The sequence below is a fragment of the Symphalangus syndactylus genome, chromosome 2, assembly GCF_028878055.3.
Source record: "Symphalangus syndactylus isolate Jambi chromosome 2, NHGRI_mSymSyn1-v2.1_pri, whole genome shotgun sequence".
Lineage (NCBI taxonomy): Eukaryota > Metazoa > Chordata > Mammalia > Primates > Hylobatidae > Symphalangus > Symphalangus syndactylus.
This window is the reverse complement of record NC_072424.2, coordinates 86054927-86074284: the sequence shown is the minus strand read 5'-3', so window position 1 is coordinate 86074284 and position 19358 is coordinate 86054927. Positions and strand designations below refer to the sequence as shown.

At 44.2% G+C, this 19358-nt stretch overlaps 1 protein-coding gene across 7 annotated transcripts in view; it reads left to right on the top strand.

The window, feature by feature from the left end:
* The first annotated feature begins 3676 nt into the window (after positions 1-3676).
* The window catches only part of SNX3 (sorting nexin 3), a 52894-nt gene continuing 37212 nt past the window's right edge, over positions 3677-19358 (top strand). Inside the window, exon 1 of one of the 7 annotated variants that reach the window (XM_055260600.2) lies at positions 3677-4202. In XM_055260600.2, coding sequence (XP_055116575.1) covers positions 4041-4202 — 162 coding nt within the window. In that variant the 5' untranslated portion in view covers positions 3677-4040. The remainder of the gene's footprint in view (positions 4203-19358) is intronic. The other 6 variants (XM_055260609.2, XM_055260618.2, XM_063630842.1 and 3 more) reach the window with 6 other exon arrangements.

Sequence of the window (19358 nt, the reverse complement as noted above, 5' to 3'; positions counted from 1 at the left end):
TCCTCAAGTGCTAGGATTACAGGCATGAGCCACCGCGCCCAGCCTAGTTTTGCCATTTCTGAATGATAAAACCTTTGGGCCAGGTGTGGTGGCTCACGCCTGTAATCCCAGCACTTTGGAGGACTTAGGTGGGCGGATCACTTGAGGTCAGGAGTTCGAGACCAGCCTGGCCAACATGGTGAAATTCCATCTCTACTAAAAACACAAAAATTAGCCAGGCGTGGTGTCGGGCGCCTGTAGTCCCAGCTACTCGGGAGGCTGAGGCAGGAGAATGTCGTGAACCTGGGAGGTGGAGCTTGCAGTAAGCCGAGATCGTGCCACTGCACTCCAGCCTGGGTGACAGAGTGAGACTCTGTCTCAAAAAAAAAAAAAAAGACTTGACTCAGTGCCACCCACCCATCCAAGGTGGGAGTGGGTGAGTAAAACTAACCACATTGAGATTCTAATTGTATTAAGTTATTAATTTTAGATAGAGTGACATTTTTCTGATATTAAGTCCTCCCGTCCAGGAACATAGACTCTTTTCTCTTTAGGTTTTGTCTTACATCTTTTAATACAATTTCGTAGTTTTAGTCCTATGTTCCCTTTGCTCCCTATAGCTCCTATCCCTTCCTTCCTAGATATTTTGTACTTCTGGTCACTTGCAAACGGTATTTTCTTCCATTTCCATTCTAACTAGATATTGCATAGACAAAGGAAAGCTAGTACATTCTTTATTTCTATCCTGCCACTACATTCTCTTGTTAATTCTAGTAGCTTATTATTTCTGGATTTGTATTCTAGAAATGCAATCACAATTCCTGAAAAATAAAGATAATTTTTTTCCTGATATTTACACCAAGAAGGTCTTCTTTGGCTATACAACTGTGCTATGATGCTGTGCTGCTGTCCCTCCTAGCCGCTTCCCCACTGCAGGCATTTGTTCCAGCTGCCCAAGGCTGCCCTGAGTGGTCGCCAAGGAATCAGACAGAAGCATTCTATGAGCATATTCCATGATTGCTTTGTTCAGGTGTCACTGATGACAACATAATACAGTAGTTCCTGGTCTCTTAGCTTTCATAGACTTCAATTCAGAGTCATTGATACATATTTCTTGAGCTTACATTTCTAACCATACCAGTCAAATTCCCATTTGGTCTGTTGCATTAGGAGACATGCCCAGCATTAATATCTAATGAGCTTGTCTGTCACTATCTGTCACATTATTCAGTTTTATTCGCCTCATAGCACCAATCATATTGGCAGGTGTATTATTTACTGAATTGTCTCCCTAAGATAGACTATATACTAGGCTATAAACCTGACTTATCTACCCTTTCATCTCTAGTACTTAGAATGAAAACATCTCGTAGGTCTTCAACAAATATTTGTTGAATTAATAAATGTTGTTTTCTGGAAAATAATATACACTGTATTTAAGTAATGTCTTTTTTTTTTTTTTTTTTGAGATGGAGTTTTGCTCTTGTTGCCCAGCCTGGAGTGCAATGGCACTATCTCGGCTCACCACAATCTCCGCCTCCCAGGTTCAAGCAATTCTTCCTCAGCCTCCGGAGTAGCTGGGATTACAGGCATGCGCCACCACACCCGGCTAATTTTGTATTTTTAGTAGAGACAGGGTTTCTCCATGTTGGTCAGGCTGGTCTCAAACTCCCGACCTGAGGTGATCCGCCCGCCTAGGCCTCCCAGAGTGCTGGGATTACAGGTGCAAGCCACCGCACCCAGCCAAGTAATTTCTTTTTATTCCAGTGTTTCTTAGTGTTATTAAGAATGGTTGCTGTTGGCCGGGTGCGGTGGCTCACGCTTGTAACCCCAGCACTTTGGGAGGCCGAGGCGGGCGGATCACGAGGTCAGGAGATCGAGACCACGGTGAAACCCCGTCTCTACCAAAAATACAAAAAAAATTAGCCGGGCGTGGTGGCAGGCGCCTGTAGTCCCAGCTACTCGGAGAGGCTGAGGCAGGAGAATGGCGTGAACCCGGGAGGCGGAGCTTGCAGTGAGCCGAGATCGCGCCACTGCACTCCAGCCTGGGTGACAGAGCAAGACTCCGTCTCAAAAAAAAAAAAAAAAAAAAAAGAATGGTTGCTGTTGGCTGGGCGCGGTGGCTCACGCCTGTACTCCCAGCACTTTGGAAGGCTGAGGCGGGCGGATCAGCTGAGGTTAGGAGTTCGAGACCAGCCCGGCCAATAAGGCGAAACCCCGTTTCTACTAAAAATACACAAAAATTAGCAGGGTGTCGTGGCGCATGCCTGTAATCCCAGCTACTCAAGAGGCTGAGGCAGGAGAATCGCTTGAATCTGGAAGGTGGAGATTGCAGTAAGACAAGATGCGCCACTGCACTCCAGCCTGAACGACACAGCGAGCCTCCGTCTCAAAAAAAGAAAAAAAAGAAAGAAAGAAAGAAAGAAAAGAAAATTGCAGCTCCAGGGACAGATCAGTCCAAGCACGGTGGTTCATGCCTGTCATCTCAGCACATATGGGAGGCTGCGGCAGGAGGATCACTTTGATGCTAGGAGTTGGAGACCAGCCTGGGAATCATAGTGAGATCCTGTCTCCACAAATAATTACTAATAATTTAAAATCTAAAGAAAAGGGGGGCAGGGAAGATCAGGTTATTTAAAGTAATTATAGGGTTAAACTTGACATGTTAAAAAATGCAGAAATAGTTGTAAGACCATACCATTAAGAGGGATAACTCTCCGGGCAGAGATAGAAATGTATCGTATCTCAACATTTAAAATCTGCATTTCCCTTTGGACCATGAGAGATGAACCAGGACCTAATTAATTGGGTTTTCTTCCCGTTTCTTTCATTTTTTTGAGACGAAGTCTCACTCTATTGCCCAGGCTGGAATGCAATGGTGCGATCTCGGCTCACTGTAACCTCTGACTCCTGGGTTCAAGCGATTCTCCTGCCTCAGCCTCCAGAATAGTTGGGATTACAGGCGCGCACCACGCCCAGCTAATTTTGCATTTTTAAGTAGAGATAGGGTTTCACCATGTGGGCAAGGCTAGTCTCGAACTTCTGACCTCGTGATCCGCCCGCCTCGGCCTCCCAAAGTGCTGGGATTACAGGCATAATCCACCGTGCCCGGCCTTCCTCCCCGTTTCTTAAAAAGGCTCATGTGAGTTGCATTTCCAGTCCTGTAGAGGTACGTTTAATATTTTTCAAAAACAAACTTATCAGGACTTCGTGAGAAATGAAAGTGGACACCCAAAGCAGCTTGCAGCCGGTCTACTGTTACTTTGTTTTAGCGGGCCGACCTGTCTCCAAAATCGGTTTGACCATAATGCTAGGATTTAACTAGGGCTTTAGTTTTTATTTCACTCCTCCACTTTACTGGTTTCAACCTATCAATCCAGACGTGTGTCTGGTGGAACGCTGGGGTTTATGGCAAAATCATCTCAGGCATTTGCTTAACCCTCTCCAGAAAGGCATTTTCAGGGGTTCACAGTGAGACAGTGCGCAGGTTGGCACAGAGTTAGTAGGTGCAGTTTTGTTTCGATTTGCGGGCAAATCTCTAAGATCTCTCCGTTTAACTTTCGCCCGCAATTCCCAAAGCCGCTAAGGCCGTTTCCGGCGCTCTGCCCCGCCGCAGGCCGAGGCTGGCGCAGAGAGACAGGAAGCGCAAGTTCTGGGCGTCTGGGTCCTCGCCACCTCGGCCGCAGCCCCGCGGCGGCGCGCTCGCGGTGCATTGTGGGCGCTGTAGTCCGGCCGGAACCTGTTTGCGACCGCGAGTCCCATGACAGCGCTTCTCCTCACACCCCAGGCCGCAGTGCCCCTCCCCAGCCTCGGCCGGGCCTCCCGGGACCCAGGCGCGGCGTTCCAGCTAGTCAGCTGTTTCTCCCCTGGGCTTGGAGGCGGAAGCTTGAGGGACGCGGGGAGGAGCTTCGCGTGCGGGGTGAACGCCCGCTCTACGTGCTCGTTCGCTTCGCGACCGCGGCGCGCGAGCCCCGTGTCCCCACGGCGGGCAGCAGCGGCGGCGTCGGCTGAACGCGGAGGGGGCGGAGGGAGCCCGCGGCGGCGGCAGCAGCTACAGCGAAATGGCGGAGACCGTGGCTGACACCCGGCGGCTGATCACCAAGCCGCAGAACCTGAATGACGCCTACGGACCCCCCAGCAACTTCCTCGAGATCGATGTGAGCAACCCGCAGACGGTGGGGGTCGGCCGGGGCCGCTTCACCACTTACGAAATCAGGGTCAAGGTGAGGCCGTCTTTCCCCTCTCCCAAGAAACCCCTCCCGCTGGCTCTGGGCACCCCCTACTCGGCCCAGGAGTGGACCCCCGCGGGCAGCCACAGCCTCCCAGGCCGGGAGCCCCCTTGCAGAGGCGGGCCGGGGTCGTGAGCCAGGGCCCCTCTTCCTGTAGGGCTGGTGTGGGGGGCTGCAGAGCGAGCCCGGCGCGCTGGCACTTGGAGAAGGTGCTCGAAGAGGAGGGCGTGGGTTGAGCGCCGCTTGCCCCTCCAGCAGCTGATCTGGGAATGACATTTGAGTTGGAAAGGGGTAGATCTTTCGAGAACACATCCCTTCACTGGGAAGGGAACGAGATGTTGACAGAGAAAAGGGGCTTGCGCAAAGTTAAAGCCTTTTCCCAGTTTTCTCTTCCTGGAGACTTCCCAGAGGTAGCAAGCCAACCCGGCTGCTCCAGGCCCTTCCCGAGCTGCTAAAGTAACCTGGGTTGTGCAGTCTTCTGAACGGGACTTAATGAAAGTTTACAGAAGCCTGACAATTTTTGATAGGGCTGAGCCAGACCAGAAGGGTGATTGGACATGGTTGACTTCAGCATTTTGGGCCACCGCCCTGCTAAAGGCTGAGGTGTGGTGTCACCTACCTCATAATCCAAAACTACAGTTGCTTTAAGAAAAGACTATTTAGGGATCTTGCTCTCTTAATTCGAGATTTGCACTTAACTGAATAAAGAAATCAACAGAAATAAAATATACCTAATTTCATAACTAGTATTTGTTGGCAATAATTCAGATGATTTGGAAGATGTTAATTGAAAATAGTGCTTCACTTTCACTCTATAGTTCAGGATTAAAGAATTTGCCCATGTATGGAAGCATCTTTAAAAATTAATTACATTAATTTAAAGATGACAGCAAATTATTAAAAATTAAGTGTAAAGCGATTTTTCCTTTAATCAAAATTTATATGACAAGCTACTATTAACATTTAAATGAAAAAATTTCTCATTAACTTATGCGCTTTGTGTCGTGAAAAACACAAAACATAAAATTTACCATCCTAACTATTTTTAAGTGTACAGCTCAGTAGTATATTCACATTGTTGTGAAACTTAAGTATTTTTAAAAAATGATTCTTATGTAGTTAGCATTGATTTTTAAAAGTTAATCAAACTTTAAGATATGAAACGAATAGTTTAATGTTTCAAGCCACTGTTGTCTTATGGATGTGTAAAATGTGAATCATAGGCCAGGTGCGGTGGTTCATGCCTGTAATCCCAGCACTTTGGGAGGCCGAGGTGGGCGGATCACCGAGGTCAGGAGTTAGACACCAGCCTGACCAGCATGGAGAAACCCCATCTCTACTAGAAATACAAAATTAGCTGGGTGTGGTGGCACATGCCTGTAATCCCAGCTACTCGGGAGGCTGAGGCGGGAGAATCTCTTGAACCGGGGAGGCAGAGTTTGCAGTGAGCCTAGATCGGGCCATTGCACTCCAGCCTGGGCAACAAGAGCGAAATCCCTTCCCTAAATAAATAAATAAAAATTGAATCATAGGCTATGTTGTCATAGGGAAACTGCAAAATCCAGGCTCCAGTACACCTGGGGAACTACATTCACACAAAAACCTAGTGGAAAAGTGAATGTTTTTCTAATTGTTTGTAATACATGACAGATGGTTCACTAAAAAGAACTTCCTCTTTTGCCCTATTCACTAGTATTTTCTTTTTTTTTTCTTTCTTGTGCTAAAACAGAACTTGGTATTTTTGTTTCTAGACTTCCATAGCAGGTACTTCCTGTCACAAAATTGGATTGGAATCTCCTGCCTACACTTCCTCCGCTTACTTTGAGTTTATCTTGCTGAGTGCATTATATTAAATGGATTCTAGTATAATAATTCTTTTTTTTTTTAATACACCTAATACCTTAGCAAATAGCTGATGTGACACTTAAAAAGGGTTTTTGGGCCTGGCACAGTGGCCCACGCCTCTAGTCCCAGCACTTTGGGAGGCTGAGGCGGGTGGATCCCTTGAGCTCAGAAGTTTGAGACCAGCCTGGGCAACACGTTGAAACCCCTTCCCTACAAAAAAAGAAATTAGCTGGGCGTGGTGGCGCACATGCCTGAGGTCTCAGCTACTCCAGAGGCTGAGGTGGGAGGATCACTTGAGCCCAGGAGGTTAAGGCCCAGAGAGCTATGATTAGGCCACTCTACTCAAGCCCGCATAACAGAATGAGACCTTATCTCAGGAGAGAGAGAAAAAAAAGGGTTTTGGTATAGTCATTTGCATGTTAAAGAAAATAATTTTTTTTTTTTTTTTTTTGAGACGGAGTCTTGCTCTGTCCCCCAGGCTGGAGTGCCAGTGCAGTGGCGCTATTTTGGCTCACAGCAACCTCCGCCTCCCAGGTTCAAGTGATTCTCCTGCCTCAGCCTCCTGAGTAGCTGGGATTACAGGCATGCGCCACTACGCCTGGCTAATTTTTGTATTTTTAGTAGAGATGGGGTTTCACCGTGTTGGTCAGGCCGGTCTTGAACTCCTGACCTCGTGATCCACCTGCCTTGGCCTCCCAAAGTGCTGGGATTACAGGCATGAGCCACCTCGCCCGGCCTGAAAATAATCTTTTTAAAGAATGATTAATAAGTCAGGGAACTAACAAATTATACACTTACTTTGGTTTGTATTTTTGTATAAACCAACTCACTGGGTGTTAATAGCTGTGAACAGTCATAAATGCCGGTGGCTATGTGAAAACCTAATTGAGTTTTTAATGCATGAAATGCCCTTGGATTTCTTTCTTTCTTTCTTTTTTTTTTTTTTTTTTTTGAGATGGAGCCTTGCTCTGTCGCCAGGCTGGAGTGCAGTGGCGCGATCTCGGCTCACTGCAACCTCTGCCTCCCGAGTTCAAGCGATTCTCCTGCCTCAGCTGCCCAAGTACCTGGGACTACAGGCACGCACCACCACGCCCAGCTAATTTTTGTATTTTTAGTAGAGACGGGGTTTCACCATGTTGACCAGGATGGTCTCAATCCCTTGACCTCATGGTCCGCCTGCCTTGGCCTCCCAAAGTGCTGAGATTACAGGCTTAAGCCACCATGCCCGGCCTGGATTTCTTTTAGTATGTAATGTGTTAGCTTAAAACTAAGGACACCATATAGTAAGGAAATTAGGCCTTATTTGAGCAGCATATTATTTTTTAGAGTAATTATAGTCTTGCATTAAGGCAGAGTGGCTATGACATGAATAGTTTAATATTTTGTAATTTTTTTTTTTTTCTTGAGGTAAGAGTCTCGTTCTGTAGCCCAGGCTGGAACACAGTGGCATGATCATGGCTCACTGCATTCTCAAACTCCAGGACTCAAGTGTTCCCCCCGCCTCAGCCTCCCAAGTAGCTAGGACTACAGGGTGCTACTATGCCTGGCTAATTTTTAATTTTTTGTCAGATGAGACTTGCTATGTTGCCTATGATGGTCTTGAACTCCTGGCCTCAAGTGACCCTCCCTCTCTCAGCCTCCCAAAGTGTTGGAATTACAGGCATGAGCCACCTCACCCAGCCCTGCAATTTTATTTATTATTCTCTAAACTGTTGCTGCTCTCCCTAACCCCTACTGACTACCTTTTGCTATTGAATTTGCTGTATGGAAAACCATTTTATGTTCCAGAATTTGGGCTTTTTTTTTTTTTTTTTTTTTTTTTTTTTTTTTTTTTTGAGACGGAGTCTCGCTCTGTCGCCCAGGCCCAGGCTGGAGTGCAGTGGCGCAATCTCGGCTCACTGCAAGCTCCGCCTCCCGGGTTCACGCCATTCTCCTGCCTCAGCCTCTCCGAGTAGCTGGGACTACAGGCGCCCACCACCACGCCCGGCTAATTTTTTGTATTTTTTAGTAGAGACGGGGTTTCACCGTGGTCTCGATCTCCTGACCTCGTGATCCGCCCGCCTCGGCCTCCCAAAGTGCTGGGATTACAAGCGTGAGCCACCGCGCCCGGCCCAGAATTTGGGCTTTTAAACTATCTTACAGTTACTGTCTCATTCTGGTCTTGAGAAAAATTTTCAGTTTTACAGGATCTGATTGAAATTACTCTAATTCACAGGGCAATTTTATCTGGATGGTGGCACTTAGAATGCAAGTTTCCCAATCTCCATTTATCTTTTGGTTTGAGGATAGTGTTTAAGACTATTAGGATCACTTGATTAGTATCTCTGGGCTTTTGAAAATAATTACACAGTGTTATGTTTTTAAAAATTGTTCTAATGGGTAGGTACAGCGGAGAGCACCATAAATGATTAAAGGTTTAGGAAAGTTCAAGGTCTAGAATTATTTAGGCATATTAAAGAGAAGGCTGAAAGTAAAATTCAGTCACTGTTTATGAAGTTTGTGCTGTAATATAACTTTAATATTCTGGAGATTTTTAAATTAATCAAGATCTATTTTACCTGGAGACCACTGTTGTGAACAGGAATGGAATTAGAATCTTTCTTGAGCTCTGACATAGTCCTCAGTTCAAAGAATAGATTTAACATTTCCTAGCTGGGTAAGGTACAAAATCAAAGCTCCACTTCCCCTCTGTGAAATAGGTGTGCTAATAATAGTACCTACCTCTTAGGACTAAATGGGATAAGGCACATGAATCTTTCTAGCACAGTGCCTGGCACATAATAAGCAGGCAAAATTTAGCTCCTTTCTAAAGAAAGACATTTTCTAAATTAAACGTCAGTGATCAACTACATTTTCTGTGTGTTAATATGTAGTTGAGTTACTAAAATTGTTAGATTTTCTTATCAAGAAACCTGCTTGTCATGGAAGTATACCTTCATTAAGCAAGCATGGTATAAAAAGAAGCTATCTTATTTGGCACTTAACCAAGTAAACTTTGTGTATGTATTTATTTATTTTTTCGAGACAGGGTCTCCCTCTGTCTCTTAGCCTAGAGTGCAGTGGTGCAGTCACAGCTCACTGAAGCCTTGACCTCCCAGGCTCAAGTGATCCCCCAACCTCAGCCTCTCTAGTAGCTGAACTGGGACCACAGGCACATACCACCATGCCCAGCTAATTTTTAAATTATTTGTAGAGACGAGATCTCACTATGTTGCCCAGGCTGCTCTTGAACTCCTGGGCTCAAGTGATACTCCCACCTCAGCCTCCAAAACTGCTAGGATTATAGATATGAGCCACCACGCCAGGCTCCAAATAATCTTTTAAAGTTGAGCTTTATTAAAGCATAAAGCTGAATAATAACGTTGGCTGATAAAAATTTTGACAAGATGCTAACTAAATGTAGCATCTTATCTTGACAGTGCTTGCCATTCTAAACTTATATATGTTTTTTCCTCTGGGTCAGTCATCTAATCTTAAATTAGGAGTCAGTATCCAGATTGGAAGCTGAGAAATAAATTTTAAAATCTTAGACTTATTTTTAGGAATTATAAACGTATTATTGAAGGGCTAAAATATTAATAGTATTTTAAAGAATCGGGGGGTCGGGTACGGTGGCTCCTGTATATAATCCCAGCACTTTGGGAGGCCAAGGTGGGAGGACTACTTGAGCTCAGGCATTGCCAAACAGCCTGGGCAACGCAGTGAGACCCTGTCCCTGCAAAAATTTAAAAATTAGCCAGGCGTGGTGGTGTGTGCCTGTAGTCCCAGCTATGTGGGAGGCTGAAGTGGGAGGATTTCTTGAGCCCAGGAGGAGGTCAACGCTGCATTGAGCCACGATCACACCACCGCACTCTAGCCTGGGTGACACAGTGAGACCCTGCCTCTAAAAAAAGAAAAGAAAAAAAATTAGGGCATTTTGATGCCAAAGGACATCTGCAGAATCTGTGTAGCTCTATCAATTGGTCAATGAGATGTCGTCTGTTACACATGTTGCTGCCAGCTATGGCTGACTTTTCCAGGATCTCCATCAAGGAGAAGCATGCTATTAGCAGTGAAGATTCTGTCCTTATCTAATCCATCACTTAAGAGAATGGAGAGTGGGGGAGGAAGACAGTGGCAATTTTAAAGTAGCCCTGTTATATTGAGTTTTTAGGGATTCTGTTCTATTAAGGTATGCATCATTTGAGTATCTATTATGTGCAAGGCACTGTGCTGTATCTATAAAATTTAATCTTGAGATAACCAAGCAGAGTAGATAATATTCCTGTAGAAGCTGATCAACTGATCCTCATCTCTTGTCCTTTCCTCATTTTAACTCCAGTCCTGAAGTAGTATCTCCCAATTAAGCTGAGTTCTTTTGTATCCAGGCCTTTTGCACACACTTCCTCCTCTGTTAAGAACAGGCTTCCTTTAGCAGCCTCATCTGGCTACTATCACTTATCCTGCAGGACTCAGCCTTAATGTCCCCTTTTTAAAGATTTTGCTGATCCCTTGACTCTGGACCAGATTTCCTTCCTGTGTGCCCTAGTAGCCTTGTTAGGATTAAATCTGTTTGCTTGTCTTTGGCTTCCTGTAAGTTCCTATGTCACCCATTATAAGCTCTTAGAGGACAGAGACTGTCATAATCACCCTTACTCAATATCCAACACTGCTTGGCACATAGTGGACACTTAAAAATAAATGAAGTTTAGGAAAGTTAACTTCCCCAAGGTCACAGCTATTAAATGGTAAAACTGGGATTTGAACCTACATTTTCGGACCTTCAGAGCCCGTACTTTTTTTTGAGACAGGGTCTCACTCTGTTGCCCAAGCTAGAGTGCGTGGTGGTGCAATCTCGGCTCATTGCAGCCTCGACCTCCTGGGCTCAGGCAACCCTCCCACCTTTGCCTCCTGAGTAATTGGGGCCACAGGAGCACGCCACTATGCCTGGCTAATTTTTTTTGTATTTGCAGAGACAGGGTTTCTCCATGTTGCCCGGGCTTGTCTCGGACAAGGTTTCACCATGGTTACCCAGAGCCTTCACAGAAAATTCTTATCACCTGAGGAGCCTTTGAAACCATTCAGGTTCTCTTTTACTGGGGTGGGGTGGGGTGTGGGCAGTGGCGGTTTTTTTTTTTTTTCCTTTGAGACGGAATCTCGCTCTGTCACCCAGGCTGGAGTGAGGTATCGTGATCTCGGCTCACTGCAAGTTCCACCTCCTGGGTTCACGCCATTCTCCTCCCTTAGCCTCCCGAGTAGCTGGGACTACAGGCACGCACCACCACGCCCGGCTAATTTTTTTTGTATTTTCAGTAGAGATGATGTTTCACCGTGTTAGCCAGGATGGTCTCCATCTCCTGACCTCGTGATCTGCCCACCTCGGCCTCCCAAAGTGCTGGAATTACAGGCATGAGCCACCAAGCCCAGCTGGCAGTGGTGGTTTAAAAAGCATCCCAGTAAGGGCACTTATATGCAGCAAGGATTTCTCCTGCTGCTTATCATGCTGTCTGTCTCACTGAGACAGTAGAGAAGGAGGAGAAATATACATAGAACCACAATGGTTGGTAGCTTTGATGGGGTTAAAAAAAATAGATTCTAAAATAGTAAAACATGAAATGAATAGCAGATCTTGGCAACAGAGAGGAAAACCAGCGACATTTGTCAAAGATAGAAAACTTTTTGGAGGGGAGGCACTTAGGTATTAATTGAAAGCATACCAATCTCTACAGCTTAAGTTTTTGGGAGGAAGGGGAGATAACACACTACATTCAGTCAAGCCAGATCTTTTTGCCCTTGTCTTGCATCATCCATGTCTATATCCCTGTATAATAATCATGAAAGTAAGCCAGAAATTTAAAAAAAAAAAAAAAAAAAGACATGTATTCATTTAAGAAAGGAAGTTTTTGGAGACAGGGTCTGGCTGTGTTGTCCAGGCTGGTCTTGAACTCCTGGGCTCAAGTGAGCCTCCTACCTCAGCCAAGTACCTGGGATTACTGTTGCATGCCATCAAACATGCCTCGAAAAAGGAATATTTATAAATATTGTCACTTTATGCCTGTAAAGGGGAAAATCTAAAAAAATGCTTTGAGCTATCCTGGTGATCACATGTAATAGACATTTTCCTCTCCTGCTCACCTTCATCATCATTCTTATCTCACCCCTTCCAAAAAGTAGTAGACTGTTATTATTAGATACTTTGATGTTTGTACCATGTTATGCTGCTTTCATGTAAACAGAGCCAGCAATTTCTTGAACATCAGATAAGAAAGATGGTGTCCAAGAAAATCTTGGAACTGCTATTTCCTTTTTTCCAGAAGTTTATTCTTAGGGCTAGGTGTGGTGGCTCATGCCTGTAATCCTAGCACTTTGGGAGGCTGAGGCGGGTGGATCCCTCGAGATCAGGAGTTCAAGACCAGCCTGACCGACACGGCAAAACCCTGTATCTACTAAAATACAAAAATTAGCCAGTGTGGTGGTGCATGCCTATAATCCCAGCTACTCAGGGGGCTGAGGCACAAAGATTACTTGAACCTTGGAGGCAGAGGTTGCGGTCAGTCGAGATTGCACCACTACATTCCATCCCGGGTGGCAGCGAGACTCTGTGCCAAAAAAAAAAAGAGAGAAAAAGTTTATTCTTAAATGTGCATCAGGCTCCAAGACATTTCATCTTTTGCTTCCTAGAGTGGAAGCAGAAGATTTTATAGTAGGAAATACAGATATTTAAATAGGAATGGGATCAAGGGTCATCATTGCCTCGGGCACAGTGGTTTGTTTTTGGTTTTTGTTCTTGTTTTCCAGATTTCTCTCTTCTAAGTACTAACGAGGCCCAACCCTGCCTGGCTTCTGAGATCAGATGAGCAATTGGGTGCATTCAGGATACAATGGCCATAGACTTTTGCCAGATTTCTTAATTCCACCTATCCAGGGAACCCTTCCCTGTGGCCTTTGCTTTTAGCTCCTCAAGTTTTTTCTGCTCCTCTTTTTGTTTCTGCTTGAAATCCTTGTCTTCCTCATACATCTCCTTGGCCTGTTTCTTGTCGGGGGCTTCTTGCCGTAGGTGCCTGTCAGGAAGCTGGACGTGGTGCCTGTCATCCCTTCCTTAGACCCAGCACAGGAAACTGGAACTGCAGTTTACTGTTTTGATTCCGTAGTTAAAAGACAAAGCTTTCAACCAAAGTTCTACTTTGTTTTTTGTTTTTTTGTTTTCTTTCTTTCTTTTTTTTGAGACAGAGTCTCACTCTGTTGCCCAGGCTGGAGTGCAATGGTGCAGTCTCAGCTTACTGCATCCTCTGCCTCCCTGATTCAAGCAATTCTCGTGCTTCAGCCTCCCAAGTAGCTGGGAGTATACAGGTCGTGCACTGCCGTGCCTGGCTAATTTTTGTATTTTTAGTAAAGATGGGGTTTCACCATGTTGCCCAGGCTGGTCTCGAACTCCTGGCCTCAAGTGATCTGCCCACTTCAGCCTCCCAAAATGCAGGCGTGAGCTACCGCGCCTGACCACTACTTCTTTAAAGAAACATTTAACTGACAACCTAGGAATTTGGAATGTGTTAGTAAAATGTGACGTTTGCTATAGCTTGCCAGAAAGGTTGTATCAAGTAGTATAGAGTTTGGGCTGTTCTCAGATAAAGAAGATAATTTTTTGTTTTTTTTTTTTTCGGTTTTTTTCTCCACATAGGTTTCAGGTACAGTCCAGGGTTAGTACTGTGGCTTGACTATCAGCTTCTAACATCATATTCACTTTCTAGCCAAAGGGAAGGTTTATTTCTGCCCTTGAAGGACACAACCAGGAAGTTGTATTATTTCTGTTTCTGCCCCATTGCCATACTTAGCTACAAAAGAAGCTGGGAAATTTAACCAGGTGGCCATGTGAAGAAGGGAAGAGTAGACACTGTTCTTTGCTTTGCCACATTAACAAATGGTTGTGGTTGCCCCTTCTAGAATATGGCTTTAAGCTACACTGTGATCACCTCTTATTTCCTTTTTTTGCTAATGCCTGGAATTTCAGTTTAGAGTAAGTTCATTTGATTTGCAAGAAAAAAATTGTGCTTTCATTAGTTTGGAAGTCTTAAGTGAGTAAGTTTTGATTCTTTCATGATAATTAATTTTGTTAAGTTGAGAAAAAAGGCAAGCATGAAGACATAGCATATCTGATAGGGGTATACCTTGAGATTGGGCTAGAGATTCTAAAAATAGTTGATTAACCTTTTTTTTTTTTTCCTTCCAAGGCTGCTTAAAACTATATTGGTTTTACTTAGGACCACCATTGTAGTTGCTGACATTGAATGATGGAGTATATAATTTGAGCCACCAAAATAAATGAAGCCAGTGTCTCTTAGCAGAGAATCACTTAATCTCTTAGCAGAGAAGCAGAGAATTACTTAAAATAATTTTGTAAAGTTACTTTGTGTCCAGCAGTATTGGTATGGTCATTTGATAATTATTTTTTCTGTAAACTTTGATTTTATCACTGATGGAGCATTTCTTTTGGCTTTCCTAAAGTTATTTTAGCACCTGCCACCTGTAGCTTGTTTGCCTTTTGTTTTTTCTAGTCCTGCCCTTGTGGCATGAACTTCTCTGTTGTATAAGTCTCGTCCATATTGAGAAACAGAGGAGTCTCAAAGCCCCTCCTTGTGTCTGGTCTTGGTATCTCACCCCTCTCTTGTCTTGACTTTACTGGTTATCTTCAAGTGTAAACAAGTAGAGAAAAATCTTGTCAGCTAGGCATGTATGTGTATATCACCAGGTCTTGTCTTAAATTTACACCCAAAGATTCCCCCATGGTATATAACTGAGGACATTCTTAGGACACTGAGGAGTTTAGGTAGAGCAGGGGTTGGCAAACTGTGGGCTTACCTTTTTTTATAAATAAAGTTTTATTGGAACACAGCATACCCATTTCTTCCCATATTATCTAAGACCACTTTTACTCTATAAGGGCAGAATTGAGTAGTAGAAACGATATGTTTACTATCTTGCCCTTTAAGAAAAGGTTTGCCAATTTTATGTCTCTAGAGTTTGCTCATGTAACATTGAAATAATGGAAATCAAAAGGCACTTGGAGAATCTATTATCAAAACATGAGGCCGGGCATGGTGGCTCACTACTGTAATTCCAGCACTTTGGGAGTCTGAGGTGGGTGGATCACTTGAGGTCAGGAGTTCAAGACCAGCCTGACCAACATGGCAAAACCCTGTTTCTACTAGAAATACAAAAATTAGCCAGCTGTGGTGGTGTGCCCCTGTAGTCCCAGCTACTCAGGAACCTGAGGTGGGAGCATCACTTGAACCCTGGAGGCGGAGGTTACAGTGAGCCAAGATCACACCACTGCACTCCAGCCTGTGTGACAGAGTAGAACCCTGTCTCAAACCCTAAAAAATATCATGAGGCTATGGAAAAAACATTCATTTAGGAAGCCAGTAGTAAACGACTGAGGAAATAGTCATTAAATATAACACTGCACATTCATCAAATAATAAGATCTTAATGCATAACCCTATTGTTGGGTGGTGAATGAAATATTAGATACCATTCTTTCCTCCTAGAGGCCCAGTTTTACATAGAAATTGTAGCTTTGTGTTGTCATCCCACTGATAATATTAAGGCCAGGCACAAGGTTTTTCAACTTTTGAAGTTTATTTTCTCACTTGAAACCTTCTATGTAAACTCTTTTGAATACCCACATAAAGGAAAGAAAGTTGGTGCTGATAAACTAATGGGCAGCAGGTTCATGGTGGTTCAGGGTTGGTCAGCAAACCAGTGCCAACACTGAAGATGCTGCCAAACAAAATTGACTGCTGTCAGTTCTAGCCAGGATCATGGTTTAGATATTTTCTAGCCAGAATTAATTAATTTGTTATTTTTTCTTTTTTTGAAACAGAGTCTCGCTCTGTTGCCAGGCTGGAGTGCAGTGGTGCAATCTCAGCCCACTGCAACCTCCACTTCCTGGGTTCAAGCAATTCTCCTGCCTCAGCCTCCCAAGTAGCTGGGATTACAGGCTCGGGCCACCACGCTCAGCTAATTTTGGTATAATTAATTAATTTCTTATACAGTATCATCATTTAATGATTTGTGGGGTTTTGTGTGTGTGTGTGTTTTAAGAGACAGAATCTCACTATATTGCCCAGGTTGGTCTTGAACTCGTGAGCTCAAGCAATCCTCTTATCTGCCTCAGACTTCTGAGTAGCGGGTACTACAGATGTGAGCCATTACATCTGTCTTAATGTTTTGCGTTCTTACATGTTATCCCCCTATGTAATGTGGCAGTGTGCCATTGTATAAATAATTTTTAATAATATTTAAATTGGTATTGGTTGAACTATTAACGTAGGGAAGTCCTTTCTACAAACTGTCTGTCTAAAAGCTGGGTGTGGTGGTGCATACCTGTAGTCCCAGCTACTCAGGAGGTTGAGGCGGGAGAATCATTTGAGCCAAGGAGGTTGAGGCTGCAGTGAGCTATAATGGTACCACTGCACTCCAGCCTGGGTGACAGAGTGAGACCCTGTCTCAAAAAAAAGAAAGGAAGGAGTTAAGTTGAAAATTGAGAAACTATGATACCAACTCTAAATGGGACAACATAGTAAATTGATAGAATTTTTGTCTTAGTTTAGAAGGCCAGATTATGTTGATATGCTTAAGTTGAGATAAATTGCAGTTTTAGAGCATTTTTGTTTAGACCTCAGGATATGATTCTTATCTATAATTGATATTTGCTCAGTTTTCTTCCCTCAAGACATCTGATCAATTGTTTTTTTTCTAACTAAATTTCTTTTTTAGGGTTGTTAACTTTAACTTGAGTAGCTCCTGTGGGTCAGTTGCTTTATTGAGTACTTGGAATGCTAAGTTTAATAACACATGTTACTGCATTCAGTAAGTTCACAGCAGCCTGAAACAGGGCTAGATTTCTCTGATAAGTTTTCCCCAGAACTGTCTAATAAATGAACATTTATGAACTGTCTGCTATATTCCAGACATTGCTAGATGCTTGTTTAAGAGATGAATGAGATATGCCTAGCCTTTGGAAGCTTCCAAACTGGTGGTAAGGAGAGTGGGGAGAGGTAAATTCATAAAATATGCATAATGTATAGTGGGAACCCAGGTCTGCCCTGAGGGGCCAGGAGTGTGTGAGGGCAAAAAGTGAGCCAGTAGTGTTCTAGGTAGGGGGAGCACCTGTCTCTTTTGTCCTTCACCGCCAACATCTGATGTCAATGATGTGCCAGAATCACACAGTAATACTGGAGTGATTCCTTGTTACTCTCTGACTCAAACATTTTTCTCTATTTTTATTTATAATTTTATATAAATGTATAATTTGGTTTTAAAATTGTTATTCTAATTTTTATTTTTTAATAAATAGAGACAGGGTCTTGCTGTGTTGCCCAGGCTGGTTTTGAACTCCTGAGCTCAAGCAATCCTCCTGCCTCTGCCTCCCAAAGTGCTGGGATTACAGGCATGAGCCACCGCACCCGGCTATAATTTGTTTTAAGCATCTGTGTTCAGGCGGTGTGGTAGGCGCTTTCACTCTGTGTTTTCTCTGATGTAGTTTATTCTACTGCATTTTCTTACAAACTGTAATTACTCTTATTTCCAGTTAAAACAAATGATAGGCTGGGCATGGTGGCTCATGCCTATGATTTTAGCACTTTGGGAGGCAGAGGTGGGAAGATCACTTGAGCCCAGGCGTTCAAGACCAGCCTGGGAAACATAGGGAGGCTCAAACGTTGTTTTTCGTTTTTTGTTTTTTAATTAGCTGGGCGTGGTGACATGGACTAGTAGTCCCAACTACTTAGGAGGCTGAGGTAGAAGGATCACTTGAGCTCAAGAGGTTGAGGCTACATTAAGCCATGGTCGTCCCACTGCACTCCAGCCTAGGAAACAGAGTGAGACCCGGTCACACTCAAAAAATAGATCCTAGATATTGACCACTTCATCATTCTTACTTAGCAATAATCATTTCCTGTTTCCTCCTGTCTTACTCCATTTTCACACTGCTATAAATTTACTACCCGAGACTGGGTAATTTGTAAAGGAAAGAGATTTAATTGACTCGCAGTACTGCATAGCTGGGGAGGCCTCAGGAAACTTACAAGCACGGAAGGCAAAGAAGAAGCAAGTACCTGCTTCACAAGGCGCCAGGAAAGAGAAAGTGAGCAGAAAGAACCCCTTATAAAACCGTCAGCTTGGACGGGCGTGTTGGCTCACGCTTGTAATCCCAGCACTTTGGGAGGCCGAGGCGGGTGGATCATGAGGTCAGGAGATCGAGACCACAGTGAAACCCCATCTCTACTAAAAATACAAAAAATTGGCCTGGCGTGGTGGCGGGCGCCTGTAGTCCCAGCTACTCGGAGAGGCTGAGGCAGGAGAATGGCATGAACCCGGGAGGTGGAGCTTGCAGTGAGCTGAGATCACGCCACCGCACTCCAGCCTGGGTGAGAGAGCGAGACTCCGTCTCAAAAAAAAAAAAAAAAAAAAAAAACCGTCAGCTTTCGCGAGAACTCACTCATTATCATGAGAAAAGCATAGGGGAACCGCCCCCATGATACAATCACCTGGGGGGTTACACATGGGGATTACAATTCAAGATGAGATTTGGGTAGGGACATACAGCCAAACCATATCACATCCTGACCATGCTTTATGATATAGCTAAGAAAGTCTACCTGCTCTTTTCCCATGCTAAACTCTAATGATCTTTCCCGATTCCTCTTGCCAAAAGCTAATCCAGTGTGGACTTGAGCCTGTAGTCTTAGCTACTTGGGAGGCAGAGGTGGGAGGATCATTTGAGGCCAGGAATTAGAATCTGCACTGAATTATGATCTTGCCCCTGCACTCCAGCCTGGGCAACACAGCAAACTCTATCTCTGATGAGAATGCTGAGAACACATTCTATTCTATACTGAATTTGTGTTCCCAGGCAAAAGAATAAAAAAAATCAATACAATTTTAAGAAAAAAAGGGGGGGCAGGAGATACAGTGTCTCACGCCTATAATCCCAGCACTTTGGGAGGCCAAGATGGGTGGATCACCAGAGATCAGGAGTTTGAGACCAGCCTATCCAACATGGTGAAACCCCATCTCTACTAAAGATACAAAAAAAAAAAAAAAATTAGACAGGCATGGTGGTGTGCACCTGTAATCCCAGCTAGTCAGGAGGCTGAGGCAGGAGAACCACTTGAACCTGGGAGGCAGAGGTTGCAGTGAGCCAAGATTGCACCACTGTAGTCTAGCCAGGGCAACAGAGCATGACCCTATCTCAAAAAAAAAAAAAGGAACGCTCAAAGCTCTTTTAAGAATTTCTTACTTAGAGCCCTTAGAAATAACACCACA